The 16,669-nt window shown below is 45.3% G+C and overlaps 1 protein-coding gene across 9 annotated transcripts in view; it reads right to left on the bottom strand.

Moving 5' to 3' along the window:
- Positions 1-263: 263 nt before the first annotated feature.
- The window catches only part of LOC112673865 (ubiquinol-cytochrome-c reductase complex assembly factor 1), a 97,151-nt gene continuing 80,745 nt past the window's right edge, over positions 264-16,669 (bottom strand). For 7 of the 9 annotated variants that reach the window (XM_025469837.3, XM_049100561.1, XM_025469835.2 and 4 more), the window contains 3 exons: positions 10,282-10,359; positions 4,672-4,785; positions 264-1,776 (listed from right to left, as the gene is read on the bottom strand). In XM_025469837.3, the coding sequence (XP_025325622.1) occupies positions 1,642-1,776; positions 4,672-4,785; positions 10,282-10,359 (327 nt within the window). In that variant the 3' untranslated portion in view covers positions 264-1,641. The remainder of the gene's footprint in view (positions 1,777-4,671; positions 4,786-10,281; positions 10,360-16,669) is intronic. The other 2 variants (XM_049100563.1, XM_025469838.3) reach the window with 1 other exon arrangement.

Below are 16,669 nucleotides of genomic sequence, written 5' to 3' on the forward strand. Positions count from 1 at the left end.
CTCTCTGCCTCTCTCTCTCTCTCTCTCTCTGTGTGACTATCATGAATAAATAAATAAAATCTTTTTTTTAAAAAAATCTGCAATTCTGTGATTCTCAAGCAAGCCCAGTAGCTGAACTGGTGCTGTGGGCTGGGATCTGTGGCTGGGGAGCTGCCCTGGGCAGCAAATGGGTTAAGGCTCAAATAACTTTTATATATGAATTAATGTGTGGAGTTGGGAGCCAAAATCTGTTCCATTAATTTTTCCATCCATTCCAGGAGCAGTTAGGTACACACAGTAAAGTTTATTTTGGTACATGGTATACTTCACTCCATTAAAAATAAATTAATCAGCAAATTCCTGCCTGGCTCAGCTCTGGTTTATGTAAATAGTGCCCAGCTGTAATGAGTTACAAGGTGTTACTATCTCACACACACAGAGGGGGCTTCACTCTAGAACTCCGCTCGCAACAAAAGCATCTTAAATAAACTCAGAGAAGGCGGTCTGATTTGTAATGTTTTCACAGAAGTGGGATATACCTCACCCATATAGAATTTCTTTATATGACTCATTTTATAGCAAGTTAAATGAAGGAAGTTTGATGGGGGAAGGAGGGGCAATATGGTTCCCCGCCCTCTTTCTTCAATGCAAAGAAAATTCCCCAAGAAATGACCCATACTCAGGAAGGAGGGGACTGATTCAAGTGCACAGACTGAGCTGACTCTGCAGCACATGCTCCAGAAGTTGGGATGGGGTTAGAAAGCTGGGCACGGGCTTGGCCCTGGGATGGTACAACTAAGTCAGAAATAATTTTCTCCTCTTCTCCCCAGTATCTCACGTAAAGGGAGTCAAGAGAGGAAAGACAGCATGTTCCTCACCCCGTTCGGTAGGGAAGTGACAAAAGGACCTAAGTTCTTGGAACTTCTTTCCAAATGACTCAGGATGTGACAAGCCCCTTGGCCATCAGAGGCCTCCTGGGTCCCAGAGGATGGAGCCTAGCAGGCTATGCCTTGGACATAACAGGGACATCTCCATCAACTGGAGATAAGAGCAGCAGCAGAGACCTTCCTGACCTCTTGCCCTCCCTGTCTCTAACTGAGCTGGGTGGGGTCCTCAACTTATGGCAACTGCCATCTCAGATAAGTTTCTAAAAACCCCGGAATAAAGAAGAGCCATGGCAGAGATAAGTCTCTGTTTCTTTTAATGGCCAACTCAACCCCATGGCTCAAAGCCAGAGGACAGAGCATGGTTACCCGTCTTGACTCAGCAGCATTCCAAACTGCCCCTTGGCCACAGCGGGCCCTTGGTGGAAGTGTCCCCTTTCTAACCTATCCCAAACTCTCTGGGGCCTTTAGGAAAAGTTGTCAATCACGTAGTTGCTGGAGGGACCAGGGGAGTGTGTGCTGGAAAGCTCTTGCTCCAGGCTTCTCCTGAGGGGTGGATTCCTCAGAAGAGCTAAGGGTTCTCCCAGCACTATAGTCCACCAGATCAGACTTCTGGGCATACTAAGAGGAAAATCAACACAAATGGGGCCAGATATTTGACAGATGCTGTTTGAAGGTCAGTTCAGGCCACTTTCTGCAGGGTTCTGGGCCAAACAAGCACCTCTCTCCTGGCAGTTCCTCAAAGCCAGCTGGCCAGCTGTTCAGAGGCATCAGCCCATCAAAGACCCTCGTCGTTATAAGTTGGGGAATGGGGCTTCAGGATGCTCTGAGGATTCTTCTCCACGAGAGGGCGCCAGCTCACCTCCCCTGTCAGAAGCAGATCCTCCCCATTCATGGAGTCCAGGTACTGCATCTGCAACAGGGAGAGCAGGAAACAAGACAGGGACAAGGGCAGGAGAGACATAAGATGTCATACGGAACCAGCCTTCCAATGGAGAGGATGGTGGGCGGGGGGAGGTTTGTGGAGGGGACCTGCCCGTCCCATGTCCTGGCACAGCAGATCTCTGATCTCTCAGATTATTTCATTAAAGTGGGTTGGGAGAAACACATCACTGGGGAAGCTCATTAGAAAGGTTTAAGGGAACTCCCCATCATACCTCTGGATAGACAGACATACATGCCCTGATTTTCTGGACTGCAAGAACTTTCTAGGGAGGATGTACTGGGGAGACATGTCCTTGGGATGTGTGTGTGTGTGTTTTATCTGTCTATTCAGGGCAGGAATGGTACTCAAGGTGAGCCAATTCCCTTTTCTGAGATTTAAGTTTCCTTGTCTGAGAGAGGGATAGTAACATGCACCCCACAGGACTCATGAAAAGATGAAATGATACAACATATGTACACTGCTAGTCACTGGCACTTTTTAAATTTTAACTATGTATGTCCCTAATGTTCTCTAGTGAGCCCCAAGCCCACGATTAGTGGACCACCATGCTGGCCAGTGGGCCCAGCTTCACCTCCTGAACAGCAAGCGGAGAAGCGACTCCTGTGATGGAGAATGGGGAATAGCTGTGGAGAAGGTGAGATATGGGTAGTTCTGCAAGAGGCAGGTGATCTAATGAGTGGCCAAGTCTCAGGAGATGAAGGTGGTCTCTGGGAAATCCTCCCCAGGCTGCTGCTAGTAAGGAGGACAGCAGAATGAGAAATGCTATCAAGGGGAGATGTGTATCACATCAGGAGCGAGAGCACTGGATTCAGAGAGATGAGGCTCCATTGTGGGGTGAGAAGGCACTTGGGAGAAAGGGAAGGGACAGGAGTCTGGAGGCCTCATCTTAGTCCCTGGATCATCTCCCTCTTCAAGAATTCCTTCACTCCTATTGTTTCACCTTCAGGCTGCTGACCCCTGAACTCAACTTACCTCTCACAGATACCTCAGGTCTAGATCTCCACATGTCCTGTTGTCTTCCAGAGCAAGGAGAGCAACTGACCTATTACCTTCCCTAAAATATACTCCTCTTTCCAACAACTCCATTTCTGTCCCTGATGCTACCACTCTGTCCATCTTCTGCGCTGGGAATCTCACCATAACCTCTGACTGGGTCTTGGGCTACCCACCAAGCCAACTAGGATTATGGTGCAGAACTAGTCTGCTCAGGACCCAGCTTCTTTGGTTTCCCGAGCAGTGCACTCATACTTAGTCTTGCTTTTCTTTGGCCTTCCACAGCACTTTGTTTCTACCTGTATCACATCACAAACTGACTTATTCCAGGGTTAGCCTTGTGCCTGACTGGCTTCATCGCTAAACCATGAGCTGGCTCAAGGACAGGTCTGGGTCCTATGAATTTCTACTTCCTCAACAGAGTGCCTGGCACAACAGATATTCAGATGTTTTGCTGACAGGACTGGGTCCCCATCAAAGCTCCCTGATTCCTTAAGAGCCCCATCACTGTTTTTCTATTGCCTGCCTCTCATTGGACAATATGGGACTTCTTCTAGGGGCCCTGGTGTGCAGTCCCTTGTTTTAGAGCCCTCAGAGAGGTCCCAGCTATGCCCTTGTTGTGGCCCCTGGCACAAGCCCACCATGGCAGATGGAAAAGTTAAGCTGGTCTCTCAAAAAACTCAGCATTTGCTTTGCCAACTGCTACTTGTGTCTGACAGTGAGTCCAGTCAACAGTGTGAGTCTCAAGAGTTCTCTGTGGGTGGAGCCCTCTGGCCACAGTGCCTTCTCCCAGCTCTGTCAGATTTGAAGAATAATCAAACAGAAGTCCTGGCTTCTGGGGGTTCTCTACTGTCTGGGTCTGAAGAGCCCCACTGTGTGATTTTTCTAGCGATCAACAAGCTGTTCCTGCTGGCTCTGTCTTCTCCCCCAGAGCCAGGGCCTGGCCTTCCCCTTCCTGGCTGCTGAAGGCTTGAAGGCTGTGGATACAGGTGAATAAGAGAATAACTGGGGTGAGGCCCCTTCAGCTACAGGGCCAGGCCCAAGCCCAAGAAGCAAAGGTGTGACTCATGGGACAGCCTGAGCTGATGAACTGTCTGGAGCAGCTAAGGCCTCTAGTGGCTACATGAATCACCAGCTTGGGGTTGTAGGCCAGCTGTGCCATCTGACTCATGGGAGACCCTGGAAAAGCCCTTATGTTCCTGTTCCCTGTCACTCAGTTCACTCATCTATAAGGTATGGGTTTCCCATCAGTACAGGATCAGGGGACAGAGATCAAGAAGTGAAGCCATGGTTTCGAGGAAAACTATGTAGTTAAGCAGTCCTCACACTGGAGTTTTCTATTAGAAGTTTTAGTGTCAAAAAAAAAAAAGAAGTTTTAGTGTCAGGGAGCCTTGGGGGAAGAGGAGGTTGGGGAATGAGGCGTGGGAAGAGGCTCGAGGGATGTCTGTGGAATGCTGCTTGGAGTCTGGTCCTGCTAGAAATCAGGAGGGGGAAACATGAGCCTTGGAGCTTCGAAGTGGGGACAGAGGGGGTTACAGTGGGTGACTGCACTGTACCCCATTCCCATAGCCTACAGGACTGTGTGTGCCCGGGGTCTCATAGAGCACTGGGCACATAACAGGCAATCAAAGGTGTAGTGAATGAACGCCTAAAAGTTTTTGAGAGCTGACTACTCAGTGCCTCTTCTATCTCATTCCCCATCCCCACCCCAGCTCATGGCTAGGCTGCTAACGTGATATGGTCAGAATAACCTCAGATTGGCCTATGGAAACTCAACCTCTCCCAATCCTCTGCAAGTCCAGCATCCACAGTCCTCAGGAAAGACTTGCTTTCCATGAGCCTCTGGAGGCGAGGGGTAGAGCTGCTCACCTGTTTCCTCACATACTCCACCAACAATTCAAGCTGTCGAGGGTCTTCACATTTCTGGTTGAAGAAGGTTCTCCAGAGGGCAGCAGCCAGCCCATGGTCATCTGAAAGGATCCCCTGGAACACATAGTACAATTGGTCTTCCAGAGAGCTGGGGATATTGTGAATATGCTGGAAACCACAGAATTGGACTGGAAAGGCCTTACAGACACTACAAGAAAGAAATAGGGCAGCTACATGGTAGAGTTGGAAAGGGTCTTCAGAGAGCATCAGATCCAAACTTTTCATTTTATGCAAAGGAAGGACATGGGAGTCGGGGGTGGGGGCAAGTGACTGGCTAAGATTAATGTGGAAATGGGGTTCATGTATGGCTGCCCTCCTAGGCCATAGCTCCCTCGACTCTCCCGCACCATACTTGACCCAGCAATACTTATGAGGCCAGGAAGAGAAATGGTGCCACAATGCTCCTACTGCTATCTGTAAGGAATGGGCACAGAGTAGTGTGGGTGGGTATTTTTTCCCCAGAAACAGATTTGGGCATAGGCTGTACCTTCTCTCCTGGTCCAAGGGCACACATCTGCAAGGCAGCTAGCTTTATGGGGAAGGAAAACAGGCACCTTGGCCTCACTGTCAACCATCTCTGGGTTGGTCATGGCTGACACGGCCTCAAGTACAGAAATAGGCCATTCGGAGGACTGCCATGAGCCAAAAAAGGAACGCTCACAGAGCCTATGTGTGTGTGTGCCTAATACTGTCCTTTGCAGCACAGAAAAGGGCTATGTTAAGAAGCCCAATGTCACAGAGGCTAATCAGCAGCACTTGGGCCTTGGACTAGGGCCATATCCTAGCTTGGACCTCTAAGGGAAAGAGAAGGGAGAGTCGGCTTCATGGGGTGAGGGTGACTGAAGGGAAAGGCCCCAAGAAGCTACTCTGTCCAGAGTAGCTTCCTCAGGGACTGTCCAGGTGCCAAGGTCATGTAGACCAGACAAAACACTGACTGGGACTCAGAAGTCAGAAGGCCTGATCAAGTCCTGGCTCTGCTGCTACTAAGCTTAGAGATGGTGGGCAATTCACTACTCATCTATGAAACAGATGAAACTGCTTGCCCTACACACAGCATCTTTGCATTATAAGAGTCAGATCATGTAAAGGTATTTTGTTAAATGTAGTACGTCAGATACAAGGATCAGGAGCTTGCTTTGGTAGGCAGCTGTGGATATAGTTCAATCAACAGTGAGATCTAGGGATCAGACCACCTACATTCAAATGGCAGCTCTGTGTGGCCCGCTGAAAGCCACCAGCCCTTCTCGAGCCTCAGTTTCTCATGAGCCAAACAAACACAGCAAGATCCAGCCCACAGCACTGTTGTGAGAATTCAGAGATAATAGCCAAGACAGGTTCTATAAGTGGCAAAGCATTATACGAAGACCCCAGATCATGTCTTCAGTGTGATGTTGTGGGCTGGCCTCTGGGACATGGTGGCATCTGAGGTCTGACTTTAGGCTTTCTGCCAGGAAGGGCCAAATCCAGGATGGGGTGCTGATAGTTTGGTGGAAAAACATTCAACCTATTCCAAATGCCCCCTGCTAAACATCCCTGTAATTCCCCAGCTTAAGAGGCTGTGCTGGTACAATGGCTGAGTCAGGAAAATCAGCTTCTTCTGGCAGATGGGGACAGGGCCCAAGAACAAGCTCAGGCACATCACCATTCTCCAAGCTATTTGCTAACACAACAGCCTGCCTGTGTCTGAAGTGCCCTGGGCACAAACTGGAGTGCTGCTGGCAGCGACCCACATGTGCTACATGGAAAGGAACAGGAGTGGGAGCGGGTGTCATGAGGACCTAGAGAATGAGCAATAGAGCACAGGACAGCAAAAGCCATGGGAGCCATGGCCTGCTGCAAATAGGCACGCCTAGCAATGGGTGAGATGGCTTGGAAAGGGGCAAGTCCATAATCAGTCAGAAAGAAAAGGATGACTCAGGACTCAGATTAACAGTGATAACACCTGACTATTCCAGGCTGTCAGAGTTCTTTCACACACCTGATGACTACGTATGCCAAGAACAGATATTATTATCCCCATTTGAAAGATAAGTACACAGAGGCTTGGAGGTTATCTAGCTAATTGATAGTAAACTCAGGACCAGAATGCACTGGTGAGTTTAAGGGATGATGCCCAACTAGCTCTATTTACGATGCAGTACCTAACACAGAGTACAGGGCGGCAGGGGGTGGGGGTGGGTGGGGGATAAAAATGGCTAAATAAATCAATGAACCCAACACTTCAGCCTTCTTTCCACCCAACTGCTATGAGTCAGTGAAAACAAATGGGAGACTGGTTCTGAGAGAGAAATCAGGAAAGGAAAAAGAGTGTTTGGCAGCCAAATATTAGTTTGCATATCAATTTTCCCACAACTTACTATGGGACCTGCCTGTTTTCCCTCACGACACAGAAAAGCATGCTTCAGGAGACTGGGACACCTAGGTCTAGAGTAATTGAGAGGAAGCCTGTGCCTTGAGAGTCCTGGGTATGGTTAAGGGTTTGGAGTGGCAGTCTCACTCAGAAGACTGATTTTGACACCATGATGTGCTTACCCTGATGCTGAGAACACAGAGTCACAGCAAAATGGTCTCAGGTCATAGGCAGCTGACAATCTAGTTGAAGGGACAAGCTAGTGCATACCAAACAACAGCACAAGATTAAATTCAGGAGAATGAACAACTGCCAATCTGTACAGGGAGACTCCAAGGTATACCCTGTGCATGGCTGGCTCCTCAGTCTTCAGTCTTAGCTTCTATGACATTCTACTTGTAACCAGATCTTTATTTGCTTGTTTACCTGTTTATTGCCCATATCCCCACTAGAAGGTAAGCTCCAGTGGGAAAGAACCATACCATGTTTGTTTTATTCACCAAAATATTCCCAGTGCATCCCATATGGTAGGCACTTTATACCTGTTGGATGGATGGATGGATGGATGGATGGATGGATGGATGGATGATGTTGAAATTCAGAGTAAACAAACAGATCTAGAGAGGTCAGGAAAGCTTTGTGGAGAAGGGGGCCTTTAAGAATGGAGAATGTTTAGAGAGCTACATTCTAAGAGAGAATATATTGGTTCACTGAACATTCATACAGAGAGTGCCTGCAAGGTACCAGGCCCTGAACCAGGCCCTCAGACCTAAAGCTGATAGACTTGGCCACTGCCCTCCACACCTAGTTGTCCAGGAGAGCTTCAGTCAAGCACAGGATGTCCACGGAGCAGTGGGGCAAATGGCCTCACTTGGAAAGAAGGTTACACACTCAAAAACCATGGGAGATAACAGTGGATAGGACATGTTGGGGACAGTTGACAGAAGGCCTAAAAGTGCCATGGAGGAATTTGGACTTAATATAATAGAAAACAGGAAGTTTCTGAAAGTGGCCAGGATAGGGGCACAACCCAAGCAACATTCTAGGAAAAGTGCTGTAGAACGGCGCTGTCCAACTTCAGTGGGACTGCCATCCCACTCCCGCAAAGCTCATGTTAAATCAATGACGTGTGTAGTATGCAATCTAAATTGCTCTCCAATAATTGAAGATATTTGGTGGATTGAGAATCAGGAGGTCTCCATTTTAACTGCAAATAGTCCTATTTTTGTAAGCTTATCTCCTGACTTTAATTATTATCTTCAGACTGATAACACTTCCTCCAGCCTGAACTCATTTCTTACTTTCATCCTTTATGCCTTTCCTCCCTTCCTCATTCTTCACTTGCCACATGCCAGGTACCATGACAAGCAAAAGAAATGCACACACAGCAGACACTGCCACTACCCAGAAGAAGTCCCCATCCAGCAGGGGTGACAGTTAACACTAGTGTAGCAAATGCTGTGGAGTCCAGGGTGGGTGAACGGAGTTGAGGATGGGGGAGTTCCAGGCCTATTTTCCAGAAGTAGTGCTGCTTGTATTAAAAAGCTGGAGGTCACCACAAAATAAGCATAAAAGCACATGTTTTGTTAAAAAGATGAGGTATGATGAACCCTGTTAGTGTGCATACAGGTGTTCATTACAGCATTTTTTTACCTTTTCGGTATTTTTGAAATTTCCATAATAACAGTGGGGAGAAAAAAATGAGACAGATGCTACCACATGGGTGAATGCTGAGGGCATTATGCTAAGTGAAATAAGCCAGTCATAAAAGAATAAAATAAAAAAGAGTACATGAGATACTCAGAGGATTCAAATTCACAGACAGCAAGGAGAGGGTGGTGGTTACCAGGGGCTGGGAGAAGTCTGAGGGCAGAGTAAGGGTTTAATGGGTACAGAGCTTCAGTTCAGGAAGATGGAAAAAGTTCTGAAGGTGGATGGTGGTGACAGCTGCTCAACAATGTGAATGCACTTAAGACCACTAAAATCTGTAACTTAAAAATGGTAAATTTTGGGCAGCCCGGGTGGCTCAGCGGTTTAGCGCCGCCTTCAGCCCAGGGCGTGATCCTGGAGACCCGGGATCGAGTCTCACATCAGGCTCCCTGCATGGAACCTGCTTCTCCCTCTGCCTGTGTCTCTGCCCCTCTCTCTCCTCTCTGTGTATTCTCATGAGTAAATAAATAAAATCCTTTTAAAAAATGGTAAATTTGGTGTTACATATATTTTACAATGAAAAAAATGAGATCTAAAAGTTCTGATGTGGAAAGAGGCCTAAGATATATTGTTCACGGAAAAACGCAAGGTGCAGAATAGTGCATGTAGTGTGACTCCCATTGTGTAAAGAAAATATACAGATGTCTGTGTATGCAAACATCTGGAAGGACACCCAATAAACTATTAACAAAGTTTTCCTCTGGGACAGGGAACTGGGCAGGACAGGAAAGGAGCCTTCTATTTTCTACTTCAACCTCTTATTTGCAGTTTTATGAGTTTTTGAAATGAGTATGTATTGCTTTTATAATTAAAGCCATAAAAGTGTGTGATGTCTGGCAGCCCATACTGTTTAGATGTGTATTCCTATCTCTGGAGGCTGAGACTGTGACTGATTTGCCTTTGTCCCTACATCTAGCACCTCACAAGGACTCAATAAATGCTACTAGCTGAATGATCTGACCATATTATGCCATTTGTGCTCTTTTTCCAAGCACTAGGCAAATTGCTGGGCATAGTCATTCCTGTTGCCAAGTCACTGATAATGAGGAAATAAATTCTAAGCTGTGATGGCAGATAGTGATGATGTCCCTTGAAGGTTCCCTCAGAGTTTCTCACCAAAAGTCTTTGTATGTAAGTGATGAATCCCTGAATTCTACTCCAGATACCAATATGTAAGTGATGAATCCCTGAATTCTACTCCAGATACCAATATTGCACTGTGTGTTCACTAATTAAAATTTAAATTAATGGGGTACCTGGCGGGGCTCAGTGACTGAGCATCTGCCTTTGGTTTAGGTCATGATCCTGGGGTCCTGGGATCAACTCCCGCATTGCGCTCCCCACAGGGAGCCTGCCTCTGCCTATGTCTCTGCCTCTCTCTCTGTATCTCTCATGAATAAATAGAGAAAATCTTTTTAAAAAATTAATTTAAAAAAAGTCTTTCTTGGGGGAAGTCAATGTTCTGCTTAAAGCTTGGCAAATGATCTTACCTCATCATATCCCAAGATTGCCGCATAGAAATTATTTGTCATAAGGATCATGTTCTTCTTCAGGATATAAGAATTAACCTACAGAAACAAAATGACAAAAACAAAAGTATGAAAAAAGGGGGAAAACCCCCAAAAATATTATTTTTGCCTCTTAACTATGATAAACTCCTAGTAAAACAGAGAGAGAAGGCCCCTAACAGTTGAACTGTTAGGCTACCTCCGTTTCCCTGATCTGTCAGGATTCTCCCCAATTTGATAGCTTCTTTTGGGTTCTGATCACAAAGCAGTAACTTGGTTTAATGAGCTGAGCCCCAGGTACATGTCAGGCTTCATGGTAGACCCCATGAATACAAAGTATAAGAAATGGTTTTTTAGCTGGAGGAGCACACAGTCTAGTATGGAAAAACCGACATGTAAAAAAGAATTAAACTGTAATATGTTGCCTCAAATTCTATCCCCAAGGTGGTAAACAATAAACTAATTTTTTAAAAGATATTATTTATTTATTCATGAGACACAAAGGAGAGGCAGAGACATAGGCAGAGGGAGAAGCAGGGTTCCTGTGGGAAGTCTGATGTAGGACTCGATCCCAGGACCCTGGGATCACGACCTGAGCCAAAGGCAGATGCTCAACCACTGAGCCACCCAGGTACCCCAATAAATTAATTTTCATACAAATGATCTCTGCTCTGGGAGCAAGGGATGAGTTCTCCAGGAAGTAATGCTTATGTGACCCTTGGAGGAAAGAGGACATTCTAGACAAAGGGAACAAGGTGTGCAAAGGTGCAGAGGCAGGAAAGAAAATGTCTGGGGATGCCAGGGAAGGTAAATGGGCAGTAACACTGGAAAGGTAACGCTAGGATCAGGTTAGGAAATGCCTAAGGGCTACTCAAAGGAGCCTGTGGTATCAAAGACAGAAGGAAGAAGTGTGAAGAGGAGGGAGAGAGGGAGGACCTGGAGTGAGATGCTGAGGAGAAAGGAGAGCCAGGAGGCTGTGGGGAGGAGGAGAGAATAAACCAGCTGGAATAAGCCAGGCTGAAGTAGTAAGACCGTTAAGATTAAGAGACTGTTTTGAAATACAATTCCAGTGAGGCCACTGACACCTTGGTAGAACTTTTCTCAGAGAACAGCCAGGTGGGCCTTCAGAGTCTTATACTACAGCTCACTGAATATCTTCAGTAGGGTAAAACTCAGACCTCCAGACTTCTAGGAATATGCTTGAGAGCCTGCTCCATGTTTCATCCCAGCAGAAGGCTGGTGTAATGTGCAGTACATAAGTAAGGACTCACTGGATATTTAAACTGACAGATTTTAGAAACAACCAAGTTATCTGAAACTTTACATGGAGAATAAGATTTGTGCTTAACAACCCTGACCATAACCATGCCCACTGTCATCTCCTCCATTTACTAATAAGCACCTGGTTCTGGGCCACGTGCTTTATGGATATCATCTCCTCTAACTGTGACTGGAATTCAGAGGGTAGGTGTGCCAGAGTCACATTTTTACATACATAGAAAACTGAGCCTCAGGTAGGTGAAGGGACTGGCCCTAGTCCCACAGCAAATTAGTGATAAAGCTGAGATTAGCATCCAAGTCATCTGAGTCCAAAGTTCATGTGCCTTATGTTCCATCATATTCCTACCTCCAGGAGGATGATTTAACTTTGGATCATAAATCAAAGGAGTGATTTAATTCCATGGTTCATAACTGATCTGGAAAGTAGAGCAGAAAGGAGTACTAGAAGGACCTGGGTTTGGTCAGACAACCTGGGTTCAAGTTCTAATTCTGCTGTATACAGAGGATGCCATCTCGGGCAAGTCAAACCTCTCTATTTCCTTGCATTTCAAATGCTCTACACACAGGGCATTTGCTGGTTTAAACAGCAAATGAATTAGCATATATTCATTCATTAATTCAACAACGTATGCTGAAAGCCCCAGTAAACTGTAAAGTGCTCTGCACTTATAGAAAACTAAAACCAGTTCTAATAGGTATAATTTTCGAAGAAGAAACAAGAAGAAAGAAGAAAGAAGAAAGAAGAAAGAAGAAGAAGAAGAAGAAGATGATGATGAAAGAAGGAAGAAGAAGGAGGAGAAGGAGAAGGAGAAGAAGGAGAAGGAGAAGAAGGAGGAGGAAGAGGAGAAGGAGGAGGAAGAGGAGGAGGAGGAGGAGAAGGAGGAGGAGGAGGAGGAAGAGAGGAGGAGGAGGAGAATGGCACAGCTCAAACTGGAAAATGTGAGAGTAGATATAGCTGGTAATACAATCCATGACCTTTCCCTCTACTATCAGTCCAGGCCAAATCAGACCTCCAGCCTTTATGTTCCTAGAGCTCTATCCACATTCCTCCTCCTGGATATACAATGTGGTTTAGAGATATTTATGTACCTGTCTCTCTCACTAGTCTGTGAGCTACTCAAAGGTCATAAGGAACTCTGTCTGATTAATCTTGGCACCCCCAACATCTAGTCCAGGGCCTGGCCCAGAGCAGGGTTTAAGACTGGCATGCTGATGGCTGAATCCTTACAAGGGCCTGAGTGTCACACAGAGTGTGTTCTGTCCAATGACACCCTTTTGTTTGTTTCCTCTTTTTTGCTGCTTTGAGTACCTTGCATGTTTCTAAAATTTCAAAAATATGTACTGCCTAATGTCTTATTGCATCATCTTCCAGAATGGGTTGAGGTGAAAGGCAGAGTCAAGAAACAAGCCAGAGTTAGAGTTCATTCCTTTTGAAGTGGGAGGATAGGACTACAACCCAAAATGTTGATACTCATTTTGGGGCTCTCCCTACTCCCATACAAGTTATTCTCCTAATCTTGCAAGAAGAATCAGAGCCACAAGCAGACGTCAGAGGTGTCAAACACAAAGGCAACAGCATCTCAGGTGCAAACATTCACTGAATCTGCTAAGCAGAGCTAGTTTATGTATTGTATCTAACCAGTAAACCTTAAACCTGGAAGGGTCATCAGAGATCACCTAGCTCAATGCCTCCAAGAAATTGGTGAACTAAGACCCAAAAAGGGGTAGGGACTTGTCTTGAGGTCACACAGAAAGCTACTGTCAGAGCCAGGATTAGACTGTGATTTCCAGACAAGTGCTTTACCTACTTCACCATCTGTAGGGGCATTTCCAGAGATCAGCAACATGGTAATATGCAAAACTCAGTTTCCAGCAAGGTTCAGTTACATACAAACACACTTTTTCCTCTTGAGATGCACCTACATTCTGGCTGCCTATGACCCAGGAAGAATGGAGAGCAGGGCTAGAATTCCCTATTAGCAAGGCTCCACTACCTCTGGTCCTATATTCTAACTCTAGTGACCTGTAAGCTGCCTCTCCCTCTTCCCTCTAGCTGAAGGATGGCAAGCAGCCACAGCTAGGAATGGCTTTCAGATATCATCACCCAGGCTGCATTAGATCATGAAAAAGGCCGTTCCTGGAAGAGGGTGGAAGCTCGATCAGTGCAGACACATGATATGCAGGCAACAGGTGAGGGTGAGTGAGAACAGCTTCCTGAACTACTGGACTTGCCCCAATGGGCCCTTCTAAACAGCCCAGCAGTCAAAGGAAGCTCGATACTCCCTCTGGTGAACCTCTGTTGGGATTTTATTCCCTCATTTAAGCTTTTGTTTGTTGGCATACAGGTTCTGTGCCCTGCTGCCAGATGGTTCTGTATGGAGCACCCTGCCCATGATGGAAACACAGATGGACAAACCAAATGAAAAACTCTTCCCAGATAGTGTTGGGCTGTTCTCTTAGTAAACTCTTATCCTTTCTATAATGCTTTGCTTTTCATAAAAACCCATACATACAGCACCACCACAAGGAAAAGGTTCCTTTTATATCAGTTACTCATATTTTCCCATTTATTTAAGCTATTAAAATTCATGCAGTTATTTTATAAGCCATCAGGATTTGGTGACTGGTATTACTGAATGTTTAATAATAAACTAAACAGAAGAAATCAGAGGGTTAAATGATGACTGCAATTCCTGTAATGACTTAATTAAATTTTTATTGAGTACATAAACTATGATGTCATTTCTAGCCAACCATGGGTCTGCTTTCCCAGCATGTCACAGGGTGGGAGCACTCAATAGGAGGCTAGGCTAAATGAGCAGCAAGTCTCAGCTGAAATGGGGAGGGGAGCAAGGCTCATGTAACACACTCAATAAATTATCCGTTCATTTTTAAACAAAGTCCATGAGTTATAATATATTTGCCATGCACTTTTTATGACATAATAAAAATGTTACCTTAAGGATTACTTAACACATACTACAAATGTTATAGCAGAGGCAGGCACAAGGGGCAAAGAAAACAAACACGAGCAGGCCAGGGACGGGTCCTGGAGTTTACGTCCCAGGAGGAACAGCATAGTATATTAAAAAGGGAATGCCAAAAAGGGGGTGGTGAGATACAAGAGTTCAGGGTTACTAATCAGCCAATTAATGAATGAGACAACCAACAGGGAACACAAGTAAAACAATAATGAATCTTGCAAGGCATATGTTTAATTAATATAGTATTCTCGAGGAGGAATATTAGCTTTAAAGAGATGCAGTTCGTTTGAGGCTAATTCGCTGCCCTCTTGCCCCTTTTAGCTATTGCTGCTCTTAAAGAAGTTTATGTGACTGCTTAACAGAGGAACCAGATTATGCAGATGGAGGGAGTGATGGAGGATCAAGTTTAAACTCCTCCAGGAGCTCTACATGGTTCTCTGTGATCTGTTCTTTTTTTTTTTTTTTTTTTTTTTTTTTAATTTTTTTTTTTTAATTTTTTATTTATTTATGATAGGCACACAGTGAGAGAGAGAGAGAGAGGCAGAGACACAGGCAGAGGGAGAAGCAGGCTCCATGCACCGGAAGCCCGACGTGGGATTCGATCCCGGGCCTCCAGGATCGCGCCCTGGGCCAAAGGCAGGCGCCAAACCGCTGCGCCACCCAGGGATCCCTCTGTGATCTGTTCTTGATCATCTTTCCTGCCTCACCTCCTCCCACCTCCCCACTTTTAGCTCTCCCTTCAGTCAGGATAAACTATATGCAATTTCCACAAACAGGCCTTGCTCTCTTATAGTTCTTAAGCATACTGCTGCTGGGAATCCTTCCCCCTTCTTTATCCACTGGGATGCTAACTCCTTTTTATCCTCTAAGACATAGCTTATAAATTATACCTTCTGCAAAGCCTCCCCTCTCCCCAGTCTAAAGTGCCACAAAAGTGATTCAAGTCCAGAAAGAGGTGCCAGAACTCACTGTTTACCCTGTTCCAAGAACTATGCTAAGAGCTTCATGCATGTGACCTCACTTAATCCTTCGCAATGACTCTGTGAGATAGGTACTGTTACTATCCCCATTTTGGAGAAGAGGAAACTGATATTTGGGAAGCTAGGAAATAGTGGGTCAAGATTAGAATATAGAGCAGTCTGACTCCAATGCCTATCTACATTAGAACAAACAAAAAATAATATAGCCACCTGTTCATGTACCTACAACTGAGATTCTTTATAGAGGCAGGGCTAAGAATAGCTAATATAGTCTTGGGTAAACACAACTTGGAGATTCCCAATTGCAATGGTGGCTAGAGATGGGTCACCAGATGGGTCATCAGTGGCCAGTTACTAATACATATTAGACATTGCTAGTATAGCTAAGCCCCACTCCTGAGAAAACTAGTGGGAGAAAGGGTGTGATTGTGGCATAGGAGGACAAAATGAAAGAAGGTTGGTGGGGACAACACAAGAACAGGTGCACATGAAGGTAAGAATAAGTTTTACAGCTACTGCCTTGAGGCAAAGCTATTAACAGTAGCAAGCTAATAAGAATTTGTTGGAATGGGGGAGCCTGGCTAGCTCAGTCAATGGAGCATGCAACTCTTGATCTTAGGGTTGTAAATTTGAGCGCCATTTTAGGTATAGAGATTACTTAAAAATAAAATCTTAAATAAAAAAGAATTTCTTGGAATCAATGAATGATAAAGGGTGGCTAGAGCTGCTGACTAAAAAGCATAAGGAATACATGAAATTCATCATAAGGGTAACAGTGCAAAAGATCGCAGGTCAGGTCTTTCTAGCAGTCAGAAACGCCATCAGCGACGCTTTGCACCATGAGCTACAGTGACTGCATGGCAATAGGCTAATGTGCATTGAACATCAGCCAGTCTATTAAATTTAATGTTAGAAATGAGCTCACTGTGCAATATTATGTGAAACACACAGAAACAGGTGAGAGGAGACAGAGAGGAGGACATGGAGAGACTAAATACACATGGGTGCATGCAATTCACTTACTTGTATGAAGACTAACAGATCTACTGAGGACCTCTTAGCAATGATCACAAAACACTATAAAATAAAATTCTTTTTTTTTTAGATTTTATTTGAGAGAGAGAG

The sequence above is a fragment of the Canis lupus genome, chromosome 24, assembly GCF_003254725.2.
Source record: "Canis lupus dingo isolate Sandy chromosome 24, ASM325472v2, whole genome shotgun sequence".
Classification (NCBI taxonomy): domain Eukaryota; kingdom Metazoa; phylum Chordata; class Mammalia; order Carnivora; family Canidae; genus Canis; species Canis lupus.